The sequence below is a fragment of the Hippocampus comes genome, unplaced genomic scaffold, assembly GCF_001891065.2.
Source record: "Hippocampus comes isolate QL1 unplaced genomic scaffold, H_comes_QL1_v1.1 scaffold282, whole genome shotgun sequence".
NCBI classification, from domain to species: domain Eukaryota; kingdom Metazoa; phylum Chordata; class Actinopteri; order Syngnathiformes; family Syngnathidae; genus Hippocampus; species Hippocampus comes.
The window spans coordinates 607,258-620,672 of NW_017806073.1; the positions used below are offsets into that span (position 1 = coordinate 607,258).

General features: G+C 40.4%; 1 protein-coding gene across 1 annotated transcript in view; it reads right to left on the reverse strand.

The window, feature by feature from the left end:
* Positions 1-13,415, reverse strand: part of col24a1 (collagen type XXIV alpha 1 chain) — a 127,261-nt gene that overhangs the window by 108,856 nt on the left and 4,990 nt on the right. Inside the window, exon 2 of the mRNA XM_019894380.1 lies at positions 4,609-4,679. Coding sequence (XP_019749939.1) covers positions 4,609-4,679 — 71 coding nt within the window. The remainder of the gene's footprint in view (positions 1-4,608; positions 4,680-13,415) is intronic.

The window sequence follows — 13,415 nt, forward strand, 5'->3', positions numbered from 1 at the left end:
ACTGAAGACTGTAAATTTTCTTTAGATGCAAATGTGAATAAAAATACAATAATGTTAAATCTGTATTTTTTTTTGAATAGTTTGTTCCAAACATCCAAAATGGTTTACATGAGGCACAAACTTGCATGTTAAACTGAAAGGATTATTTAGGTTAAGTAACAAAGCTAATTGAATTATTCAAATCTTTTTTTTTAGTGTACGTCCCTCAAATGGCAAAAATAAACCCCTCAATTCAGACCACAATTCAATGAGTTCTTGATTGGTCCTTATGCAAACCTTTGACAAACCAACCAATAAACAATTCAATCAAAATCTCTCACATTGTCATTACTGCAGTGACAAAAGTGTTTCTGATCCTGAATAAAAACAGAAAGGAACACATTCAGCTACGTCCATCCATACGTTGTCTGAACCGCTTCATTGGGTCGCACATGAGGGCCGCAGGCGGGCTGTAGACCATCCCAGCTGACTTTGGGCAGCAGGTGGGGTTCACCTTGAACTAGTTGCCAGCGAATCGCAAGACACACATAGACAAACAACCATTCCCACTCACAATCACACTTAGGAACAATTTAGAGTGTTCCATTAATCTGCCATGTATGTTTTTTGGAATGTGGACAGAAATTGGAATTCCCACGCAGGCATGGGAGACCATGGAAACTCCACACAGGAAGGGCCGGTTCTGGAATTGAACACCAGACTTCTGCACTGTGAGGCAGACGTGCTCAGCAGTCAATCACGGTGCCATCCGATTTTTATAAATTTTAATTTTTACCATTTCTTCTTCAAGTAGTGGCCCAATTTGCCGCTATGCTCAATTTACACCAAACTCCCATACTAGATGTTGGTTTGCTCAAAGTAAGGCGCAAGGAACAAAAACAACATGCAACTTTGTTTTAAGTAAAAGCAAATCCTTGCAGTCTTTAGGTACAGAACTTTAGGCAGCTCAATAAGAAAATGTGTCGCATGTGTCACTTATTTTTGTACTGGATTGTCATAGTTTAAGGAGAAGGAAGGTGGGGGTGGGGGGGATACTTTCTTATGATAAATGGGAAGTTGGGAGAGCTTGACACATTGCAATTCTATGTGTCATAAGTGATTTTAAGAGGTACCCTGACCGGGATGTTCATGTGCACGTGCAAGAAGGGCAAACTAAGGTAGAAGCACAGAACATACCTAAATAGATCAAATTTTGACCGCTTGAACTTGTGTGCACATGTTTGCTGGTGGGAGTGCATGTTACGATGGTGCGATCTCAGGGTCAGTCTGAGGTATTTTTTTTTTGCTAATATAGACATGAACCTTCTCTTTATTTGGCATGACATCTTTTCAAAATGGATATGTGCTGCAGGGTCCAACATTAAGTCTTATTGAGTAGTCAGGCCACAATGAATCACTTTGCGCTGGGCCTGTCAGAACTGGTACTGGCCCCAAAGATTCATGAGATATGATAATCATGAATTTCAATTACTATGTATCCACCTAATCCTGAGGGTCCTCATGGGGAAACATTATGTGAGCGACTTCCGGTAAGAGACTTTCGAGAAGAATTTTACTTTTTTTTTATTTGTTACAACGGGTTTCGTTTCACGGAGTGGTTTATTTGGACATTTTTTTCCACCCCCTTTTCTAAGCAATCATAAGCCCCCATTACATTCTTGTTTTGAGAAATTCCTCCTAAAACATTGTATACAGTATTAAATAAAGTCCGGTATGGCTTCAGAGCTAAAAGGACCACTGATTGAAGCAGTTACAGGAGTTACAAATCTACTGGACAAAAAAATAAAATAAAACATGCAATCGGAATATTCATTGCTCTCAAAAATGCATTTGATATTATAAATCACTCATTTTCGAGAAATATGGGATCACAGGGGTAGCTGGGAACTGGTTAAATAATGATTTATCCGTGCAAACACAATAAGTAAAAATAGGTGTACATTTATCTGATAAACTTGCTTGTGGTGTCCCTCAGGGGTCAGTACTGGGTCCCCAGCTGTTTAAATTACATATAAATGATCCATTTAATGTTGTTTGCAGCTAACACAAACATATTCTATAGTAATGACGGTTATAACAAACTCATGAGTACAGAAAATACAGAACACAATCAAGTTAGAAAGTGGATGGATCAAAAATTAAATCTTAATGTAAATAAAACAAACGTACTCACATTTGGTCATTGTAAAAGTAACCCTAAATTCAGACGCGGCATTTTTTACGCCGAGAGCAGTCTTACTTTGTGTGGCCAAATTGTGAAGTGTGTCCAGGGCTCGGCACCTCTGTGAATGAGGCGCAACATGGTTCCAAACACACTAGATTAGACTTGCCCCAGCACCAGAATGAAGGTGTGCCCAGTTTTACGCTGAGTGCAAGGGCGCCTGTATACGAAAATAGGGCCCAACATATTTTCCGTAAATTACTAAATTAAAGGGATTGGAACTGTTCCAATGCATTTCAAGGGAAGTATTATTCATTTGCATTCGTCTTTCCCAAAACATGTTCATGCTCATTTGTGAGTGGCTCACATAGGGAAGAGTTTGTGAGCATAATGTTTGAATGGGCACATTGTTCTGGCTCAAATGATTATAAGTGAAACCGCCAACACTGACTTCTGTACTGAAAACTCTCACCAATTCCTTTTCTCCTTCGCCTATATGCACATTCCCTAATAGGGCATACCTGTTTTCAAGAATTACCAGATGAGGTCAACATCTTCTATAGATTTCCTTTTCATCTCTGCTGATTTAGTGTATTGCTTTCTGAGTGTGCTCCTATTTGTATGTATTTGAACATTGAGATGATTTTTAACATATTCAGGGGCACTGACTTAAAAGAAAAACGACGACAGTGATGAGAAGTGCACTGAAAGGGGCAAAAGATGGGTGAGTTTATAGGCAGCAAACCCGGAGAGGTTATTGAGGTAGCTTTTATGTGCATTCTAAGGCAGTGAGTGCAAGAGCAGGCATGTTGAGGGAGGAACAGAGGAAAATGATCTCTTAGCCTCTGCCCCTGAGTCACCTAATGATCAACATGAAAAGATTGTGACGGTGTGATAAAGCCTACATACTGGGGTGACCAAGGTTCTAAATGAACACTCACCAACCTGCAAAATGCGGTTAAAATTCACGTACCCGCCGGTTTGGCCAGTGAATGTACGTGACACAAGTGTGGAAGAGTCGCCTCAGTGTCAGTTCAACATAAGATGATATTCTGCAAAGGAGGTGGCATGCTGTGTTTAAATGCCACGACTGACAAGCTTGGTTCTCAGCCGACAGCGTGCTGAACGTCAGTGTCATAATCAGGTGTCAATCAAATAAGTCTATGGCCAACAATGATGCATCTAACAACTGAACGGCGGGTCAATCCATCCATTTTCAACACCGCTTATCCTGAACAGGTTTGTGGAGCATGCAGGAGCCAATCCCAGCTGACTTTGGGAAAAAAACAGACTACATCCTGAAGTGGCCGTCAGTCAGTCATAAGGCACATCCATAGACAAACAACTATTCACACCCACATCCACTCTGCCACTGAGTGGGAACCGACACCAACGTACATGTATACAGTACATGTCAACCACAAAAGCATCAATGACACGGTGGGTTGACTCAAGTGCAAATCACATGATAATCTGATCTGTGTTACCATCCATCTATCCATCTATCCATCCATTTTCTGATCCACTTTTATCCTCACAAGGGTCACGGGGCGTGCTGGAGCCGATCCCAGCTGTCTTCGGGCAGTAAGCGGGGGACAACCTGAACCGGTTTCCAGCCAATCACAAGGCACAGAGAGACGAATAACCATCCGCACTCACACTCACACCTAGGGACAACTTCGAGTGGTGTGCTAGCTAAGGTGGCTAGCTGAGCACATGGTTTCATACTGCATGTCAAAGGTGGGCAATTAATTTTTCCAACAGGCCATGCAACTCAGTTGTGTTAAATATGAATTTTATACATTTTTATAAAACAGTAAATTGTTTTAATGAGCTGCCATTGCATAGCCCTGGTATGGTGTTGTAATTAGGAAATACAAAGTGAAAACTGAAAGCAAGTTTAATCAATAATATTAAAACTACATATCTACACATATTAACGATAAACATTTCGCAGATGTGCCGCAAGTCTAATTTCATCGATGAGGTCGGTGAATCAGGAAAAGAATTGAGCACCAAACAACATTCTCTGGTGCTCATGTGAGGACCATGACAAAAATGTTATGTGCATCCCTGTATATAATTGAATACCTTTTGCCATCCATCTATGCCATTGACGGATACTGTCAAGCAGAACAATTAAATGCTCTTCCACTAGATGACAGCTGATACAATTACCCAATGTATCCACCTATTACTATTCATACAAGAAAAGAGTATCTTGGCTCCTTAAAGGTTTGGAATCGTTGCTAACCAATCGGATGCATCGGATTTATATAAAAGTAAAATATTCTGCCTCACCTCAAAATTTGACCACTCTATTATTTATTCAAGGCTGAGTGAGTCAGTAATGTCAGTCAGTAAAAAATATATAATACTGAAGTTGTGTTCAGTGGTCGCTGACAATGGATTTTAAGACTATAAAATGCATTTTAAATGCTACGTACTTTGAGCCAAGTAGTCTTCTTCTCCAGAGAATGCTGCAGAGCATACTGACAGGAGCAGGAGAAAGTTCCACCTGAGGGGACATGGAAACACATATCAGACATTTACATTCCTGTCACAGTAAAAATGTTTTCTTGTTTTTGTTTTTGTTTGTTTTAAGCCCATTCCCTTGTCATGTTTGTACATCATTAGCAAGTCTCAAGTGTTACCCTTTGTGTTTTCAGCAAGTCCAAATGATAGTGGCAAAAATAAAGCATGTCAAGTCCACACTAAATTTGAGGCAAAAGGACACAAATCATCACTTGGGGCAAGCTCGTCATAAATCAAGTCACAAAATATGTTTGTTCATGTGTAGTGTGTTCATCCATCCAGCCATCCATCCATTTTCTGATCCGCTTATCCTCACAAGGATCGCAGGGCGTGCTGTAGCCTATCCCAGCTGTCTTCGGGCAGTAGGCGGGGGACACCCTGAACCGATTGTCAGCCAATCGCAGGGCACACATAGACGAACAACCATTTGCACTCACAATCACATCTAGCGACAATTTAGAGTGTTTCATTAACCTGCCATGCATGTTTTTACAATGTGGAAGGAAACCGGAGTTCCCACACAGGCACGAGGAGAACATGCAAACTCCACACAGGAAGGCCGGGGCTTAGAATTGAACGGCAGACTTCTGCACTCTGAGGCTGACGTGCTCACCAGTCAATCACCGTGCCGCCCGATCAATTCTCGATTATGACACTGAAGTTCATCACATTGTAGGCTGAGGTCCCGAGAACCAAGTTCGTCAGACATGGCCCCTCATTAACTGAAACACAACATGCCACCTCCTTTGCACAATATCATCTTATGTTGCATTGACAGTGAGGGCGACGTTTCCACACTTGTGTCCCAAGCATTCACCGGCAAAAGTGGTACCCAGACAAACACCCGCCAAAATTCATTTTAACCCACATTTGACGGGTTGGGGAGTGTTCATTTAGAATCCTGGTCATTACAATATGTGGGCTTGATCACACCATCACAATCTTCTCATCTTGAGCATTTGGTGACTCAAAATCCGAAACAGAATCAGTTATTGGCCAAGTATGTAAAACACACAAGGAATTTACTTTCCCAGTTACAACCCGTCCATAGGAATATAAACAAAACAATGACCAGCAGAGGGGGAGACAGAACAGGAAGCGGTTTGCTGTTCAGCGCCCTGATATCTTAGATGTGAAAAGAAAACATCCATCCATTTTCTAATCCGCTTTATCCTCACAAGGCTCACAGGGAGTTGCTGGAGCCTATCCCAGCTTACTTCGGGCAGAAGGCAGAGTACACCCTGAACTGGTCGCCAGTCAGTCGCAAGGCACATATAAAGACAAACGATCATTCAAACCCACATGCGAACCGTCACTGAGTGGGAACTGATCCCACACTACCCGCACACAAGTCCTGCGAGTGCGCCACTACATCATCAGCGACCGAAAGTAAAACAATAGGGAAAAAGAAAAGGACCATACTCCCATTTAACGAGAATGGTTTGAGGCTGAGAAAAAAAAACTGTAGTGTACATTTAAAAAACCTGTACAACAAATCTCGAGAATAAACATGTATTGAACAGGGAGGATGGAAGGCGGGAGAGGGGGAACGCATCACAACCAGTCCGAATTGCTGCTTTTGACACCATATATGACTTTCATCCAAAAGAACACTGGTACATAATTCTGAATTTAAATTCAACTTAGATACTATCCCTGCTAGAGATTCAACAATTTCAATCCCACACATTCATCATCTTCATACAGGACACTTCTTTCTATTTTGCCATCCCAGATGAATTCAAAGAGCTTCTTCTGATAGTTCCTGAAAACATTTTGTGGTGGCAATGGTAATAACACAAGTAGAGGTATATAAATGTCATAATGACCAAGGAATTAACAAAACCAATGTTTCCATTTTGTGGCAATGCTTTTCCTTTGTGTAATTGGCTTTGTGAATGTTTTCCTTTTTTTTTTTGAGTGTAATTTACTCGGCACATGTCTTCCAATCTTTGTGGAATAACAACAGTGACTAAATCGACAGGTCCATCCATCCATATCACTAATACAATCAATTTTCAAGTCTATTGCCTTGAGAACACCAAGCGTAAGTGTTTTGCATTTATCAAAATTAAACTTCAATCCAAACTGTTGTGGGAAGGTATCCAAGAGAATTATCAGCTTTTGGAAACAATAAACATTGGATGGAAAGAAGGTTGCGTCATCAGCATCCATTGAAATTTTCCTCTCAAAATGATTACCGGTAATATGAAGCTCTTCTCAAGTCTTATCCAATCTTATTTAAATTGCTAATATCTGTCATAATGAATAAATAGGGGGATGAAGGACATCCTTTATTACAACCTCTCAATATGGACACTTTGTTTGAAATATGGCAATTATTCATAATTATAGAATTATAATCTAACATATAATGTTTTAACCCAATTTATCTGAATGAAGACTCTTGTAAAATACATCTAAACTAATTTCATTAAAGGCTTTTTCCGCAAAAAAAAAAAAAGGAAAAATCCCTCTTTATTCTCCATATTATAATTTTCAATCATTTCTAACTGCCTCATGTTCTTACCTATATTTCTTTCCACCATGTAGAAAACCAGAACAGCTTTAGCACGGAACACTACACAGAGCCAAGTTTTAATGTTGCCTTCAAAACGGGTTTGTGTGATTTACCAGGCATTTATAATGCACTTCAGCAAACTACTGAACATTCAGACTAAATCAATCACGCTGACAGTCATCTCCACCATGGAAGCTGCTGACACAGCGTGTCGTGGCTCCTGGCAACTTGTGGGATGACGACACTGGAAAAAAAAAAGGTTGTTTTCATATATGTCCCTGTGAGACAAACAAGAGAGAGTGCCATCACTCAAAGTCTACTCCTTCAGCTTCAACTTGATTGTTATTTGAGTGTGGAAGTGGCAAAACAGCATGGGTGATGCCTTACAAATGACTCACAGAAGCAACTCTGAAGATGCAAGAGTTTGTGTGGCCTGATTTGGCAGAGAGCCTCCGACAGGCAGGAGTGTTTGTCTTCCCACACTTCAGGGATGGGAAAAAGAAGCATGAGAAGAAAGAGAAGAGGCAAAGCAAAGTGTTGATTGGAAATTAATGTAATTTCAATAGCACACAATAAGATGCTCTCCATCAAGAATGTAGTCTCGTATCCAGGTCCAGGAACACAGACACTCCAAGTATGAAAAGACAACAGAAGATGACAACATTTATCTGCTGAAAGGGAAATGAGAAAAAGACAATTCTCTTAAAATTGTTGTTGTTGTTGTTCTCTTTTAAACTAGAGTCCAAATGGAAAATCTAAACATAGCTTAAGCATTCCCTTTTGGGCTATCAAGCTGGACCATCTGATGCTGATTCAGACAACTTTTTTCTGTCATCCTTGTTAGAGCTATTTAAAGGGGAAGTCAACTCAAAAATGTTCTTAGCAAAGAATATGTTCTTTGCGCCTCCATTAGTCTAAACACGGCATTATGGTTAACATTGTGTTTGTGCAATATGAGTTAAGCAGTAAAATCCACCCATTTATAGCCAACTCACGGGCAGGCCATTTTGCCACGTGCTGAAAATGAAAATGACATAAAAGTTGCTCGGAGCTCAGGGAACAATGAATCATGGATCAGCTTCATCAAACAAGTGAGTGAACAAGTGATTGGTTGTCACCCGAGCCCCGATCAACTGTGATGTCATTTTTATTTGACAGAAAGTGGCAAAATGGCCACCCCCCGAGATGGCTAAAAACAGGTGCATTTTTGCTGCTTAATTTATATTGCACAAACACAATATTAATCAAAATGCCGTGTTTAGACTAGTGGATGCACATACAGTATATTCTTGTTATTATTGTATATTACTTTGGAGTTGACTTCCCTTTTAAGGAATCACTGGCCTGAAAATCCACCAGCTCACCCCACCTGCCAAGATTCCGCACATCTACAGTGGCGTAGGTGGTGGAATTATCGACACAACCAAACCGTGCCGGCAAACTTTCTGTCTCAGCGTGACAGGAAAAAAACATTCCCACATTAAAATATACACTGCAATTGCGTCACTTGAAAACAATGAGGAATCGATGGCAGTTCAGTGTTGATTAAAAATGCTCCCTAGTCATTGCACTGAAAGTAAGACAAAGCTCCCCAAACACTGTTCTGTTGACTGAAAGAAATACCACTGTGAGGGGAGTGGTTGCCATGTCAAGACTATGAATACTTAGGACTAGCCCACTCCACTGAATCCTTACCGTTACAGTAATGTGTCTTTCTCCCACCAAATGAGCTTGGATAATCAAAAACAGTTCATTCATCCAGGCACAAGACAGAGAGGTACTGTGCTTGGATTAACTTGGCAAAGGAGCAAAGCTTCGTTTACAACCACCATAAGGAAAAAGAAACGTATTTCTTAAAATTGTCATCATGTGTCAAGTGAATGGAAACATTCACAGTGTGTATACAGGTCGAACTTGGCCTACCACTCGTCACATCATTAGTGACAACAACGTAGGAAAATTGTTCATCTATCCAAACAACTCTAAATTGTTTGACTTCTACACATAAGATGTTCGAAACCATGCAATCGAACGGTTAATTTCCCTGTTTCCCTTGGCCTCCGTAGAAAAGGTTTTCTGATTTGGATTCAACCAAACAGAATTGTGACATCCCTAAGCTGTTTCATTCCGTTTCTTCACACATGCTTCATGACATCAACACAGTAGATACGTACTCTTAAATTCTTCAAAAGCGTCACACTATTTAATTTTTCTGAGTTTGGGACAATGGAGATCTTAAGATTGAACCTCTTTCCACAATCTTAGGTTGGATAACTATGCCACAACAAGGCACCGTAAGCTAGCTTGCAGTGCAAAATGAAGTACAAGCAATGACTCATAAACTGAAACATTTGTTTCATGTAGTTACTTAATTGTGATGGTCAATGCAACTTTAATGAATAATGTGATTTTTGTCATGGGCCGACTTGTTTCGTCACCATTTGAAGCTACTACTCTCATTCCCTTTAAATGCCGTGCGCGAGAGGCAGGCAGATAGTGCTTGACATGGCGGAAGAAGACACAGATTTGCTTGAGTCCTGCAGCAGGTCGAGACATACAAAGTATTTTTTAAGGACCTGCGAGCCGACCACCAAACATCCGTGGGCGAATGATATAAAGTCACCCAAGGAGATTACTGTTCTGTGAAGTGGGCACTTGGATACTGCCTTCCAGCATGGTCGTATGTGTCCGTGTGTAACCCGCGCAACCAAACACGCCCCCGCGCTACATAGCTGTGCCGCGGCTAGTTGGGATGATTTTAAAAGTATGTCATAAAGATGATAACAGCAACGTGTTCAATTATATCTGCAAAGATTAAGAGGATTTCATGCATTGTCATATTTACTAGTGAAATATGATTCCATCCACCACATATGTCCGCAGAACTCACAATCGGTCTGCCTGCACTCTATTCAAATTCGCTAAAATCACGTGAACATTTGCTGCAGCAATACTTTGACGTTGTTCCAACAGTCTACTTTCAGCCACTAAATTCTCAGGTGTGTCAGGCTTATGTCGAAGGAAACGTTGTTGATCCGCCAGAATGCTCAGCACCACGCAGTGAGGTTAACTAAATTCCCAAACAAGCGCATCGAGGTTTGCGTTGGCACGAAAATCAACATAGACCAGTTTTTACACTTGAGCGGAGCTGTGCTGTCTCGGAATATATCGAGCCCTTTGTCTTACATTTAAAGTACCATAAATTTTTTAAGATAAGTTCAGAAATCCTTTATTAGTCTCGCAATGGAGAAATTCCCAATTCACAGCAGCACAGCTATGACAGGAAGAAGTAGAAGAACAAAATGTATGAGCTGCTGGAAAGGCAGCCACTCTCGCGGCGCCATCTTGAAGTCAAAATAACACAACACAACACAACACATAACACACAGTCGTGCAATCTTAATCACTTTTCCTGCATACACTTTGTTGTTTGAAGCAGTTATAGATGAAAGAGGAAAGGATCAAAGTGTCCTTTCACCAGTGGATCTGAGACGTCATGCTGAAAATGTGCACACGTCTGCTCCAAGCTAAGTTTTGAAAGCAAACACAAAGCTGTAGCGTCCATTGACGAAAAGAGATTGGCTCACATCTCTTGTCCCACGTAATCCGCTTCAACTCCAAGCCGCGACTCCCAGCGCTTATGACCACATACTGCACAATGCCTTGATATATGAGTTCCACTCACAACTCAAAACACCTTTCTCCATTGAAATAAATAGAAATTCCATTAATTTGTTTCAGCCGCCCAAAGAAAAATCAACCATTTATTTATAATGTGTTTTTAGAAAGAAGAAACATGCCATATTAATGGTACCCAATACAAACATTTGGAAGAAGTGACTTTCGCCACAGTGAGTCATTTGCATGATATGTTTGGCACAGTTTTTATACCGGGTGCATGTCCTAATGCAAGCTACCCATTTTCATTTGTTCGACCTGTTGTATGTTATAAAAACATATAGTGATAAAATACTTAAATAGAATTTGAAAATTGGAAAACTTGATCATCATTATCCATTCAGTTATGATTGTGCGTCTCCTGTATGTATACAGTATAATATACAGTATACATACAATATACAATATACCGAACGCTTAAACAGTTATAACCCTGTGACACCATTGCTACTCTTTAGTATATTTACAGTATTTTGCATGCCGTTTGTTAGCGATAATCTCATCGGACTTTCTCAAAGCAAAGTTATCGTTTTAAATACGAATTTGTCATTTTCTTTATTGTATGCTTAGTTTGACCGGCAACTTTAACTGGAACTGGCACTAACCAACTTCAAGCGCATTTTTTGAAGAATTGTTCTCTAATTCTGTCGGCCAAACTGCTGGTTGTTGTGAAGTGAGTCACGACATCTCAGATTTGTGCCTGTAAGTCAAAGCAAAAAAGCAAAATAAATAAATAGGACAGCTTGTATCTCAAGGCAACATTGGACAGTGGCTCTTTGGTTTACCACGACAACCCGTGGTGTTTCGTGGATACAAAGAACTACTTTGTGCCTCTTCTAGTGTGCAAACCAATCACAAAAGTCAAGACAAGGAATCAAATTATTCAAAAACATTTTTACTTTAATAATGAATTTACTACTTTGTCATCATAGGTTGGTGAAAGAATATACTTTTTGTGTTCCAATGTGCGTACACATTCAAGTTACAACAACGTCTTAAGAAAGGTACTGTGGTGTAAGTAAGTGTGAAAAGTATATCTAATAGAATGTGCCTAACTAGGCGGACCAGTGGTTAGCGCATCGACCTCACAGTGCAGAGGGCGTGGGTTCGATCCCGGCTCCGGCCTTCCTGTGTGGAGTTTGCATGTTCTCCCTGTGCCTGCGTGGGTTTTCTCCAGGTACTCCGGTTTCCTCCCACATTCCAAAAACATGCATGGCAGGCTGATTGAACACTCTCAATTGTCCAGAGGTGTGATTGTGAGCACAGATGGTTGTTTGTCTCTATGTGAGTCGCGATTGGCTGGCAACCAGTTCAGGGTGTCCTCTGCCTACTGCCCGAAGACAGCTGGGTTAGGCTCCAGCACCCCCCGCAACCCTTGTGAGAATAAAGCGGATCAGAAAATTGATGGATGGATGGGTGTGCCTAACTAGAGTGCAGTAAAAAAGGTGCCGGTAATTAAAACAACACTCATGGTTTGTGTTCCATTACTGCATGGTTATCTCAATTGCAACCATAAACAACAAGTAACAGATCAAGTTATTGATCCGTAGCCAATATGTGTCGTTTATGTGTTTGCACATGAACACCAGAACGCTGATGCCTACAGTTGATGTCTCAAGTCATAAGACTTGATATTGTGGAAGCAATCCATTTTGTTTTGCAATGTTTGTTATTATTGTTGTTTATTCTGTAATGGCTGATTTCAAAACTATGCCCCATCAACTATTACCCTAATCATTATACTTGACATTTTCTGCCATCCATAGTACAGTACTTAATTCTTGAGCTACATGGTGAATGTATAGTGCTCTGTTTAGATTGGAGTCTGGAGTCAAGAGGTCAGTGCAGACCTGAGTAAAGATTTACTCAATCCACAAGACAGCATGCAGACAAAGGGCTGTGAGTAAACTTACAGTGGTCTTTATTGGTTTACCCTTTTCCTTTTGTGGGTGGACTTGCAGATGTTAGAAGCCTTTAATGGAGTCATATAAATAGACCAAAATCCCTACAGACAACAGTGCTGTGCAGAAAGGGAATAAACTGTACAGTCAGCAAATGGTGTTCAAGCTGTGGTCTTTAATGCATCCTTCATCAAGGACCACTAAGTCAGCTTTGTGTTTATTTTCATCTTAAGTCCATGACACACATCTTGGTGCATTTTTGCATTGATATTTTTTATTTCAGTTTTCTCAGTTGCTTTGAATTCTCAAAACTACTTGTTTTAATTTTCACGTCGTGTCACTTTTTGCAAGAAAGAAAGCAGTTTCTCATTTCTTGGATCAAGTTGCAAATGCTTTGGCACAACCATGCAAATGATGTGGTACAATTCTCTGCCGTTTTTGACATTGTCAATTGCTTCAATCATGTTGATCAAAATGGATTTTAAAAAGCTCTCTCACACCCCACAAAATGGTGGCATTAGTTCAACGTATAAATCTATGCAAAACGGCTGAACTCGTTGTCATAATTTTACATCAACCAATGATCAGCTAGTTTTCTGTTGATGAATAATATGTTGAA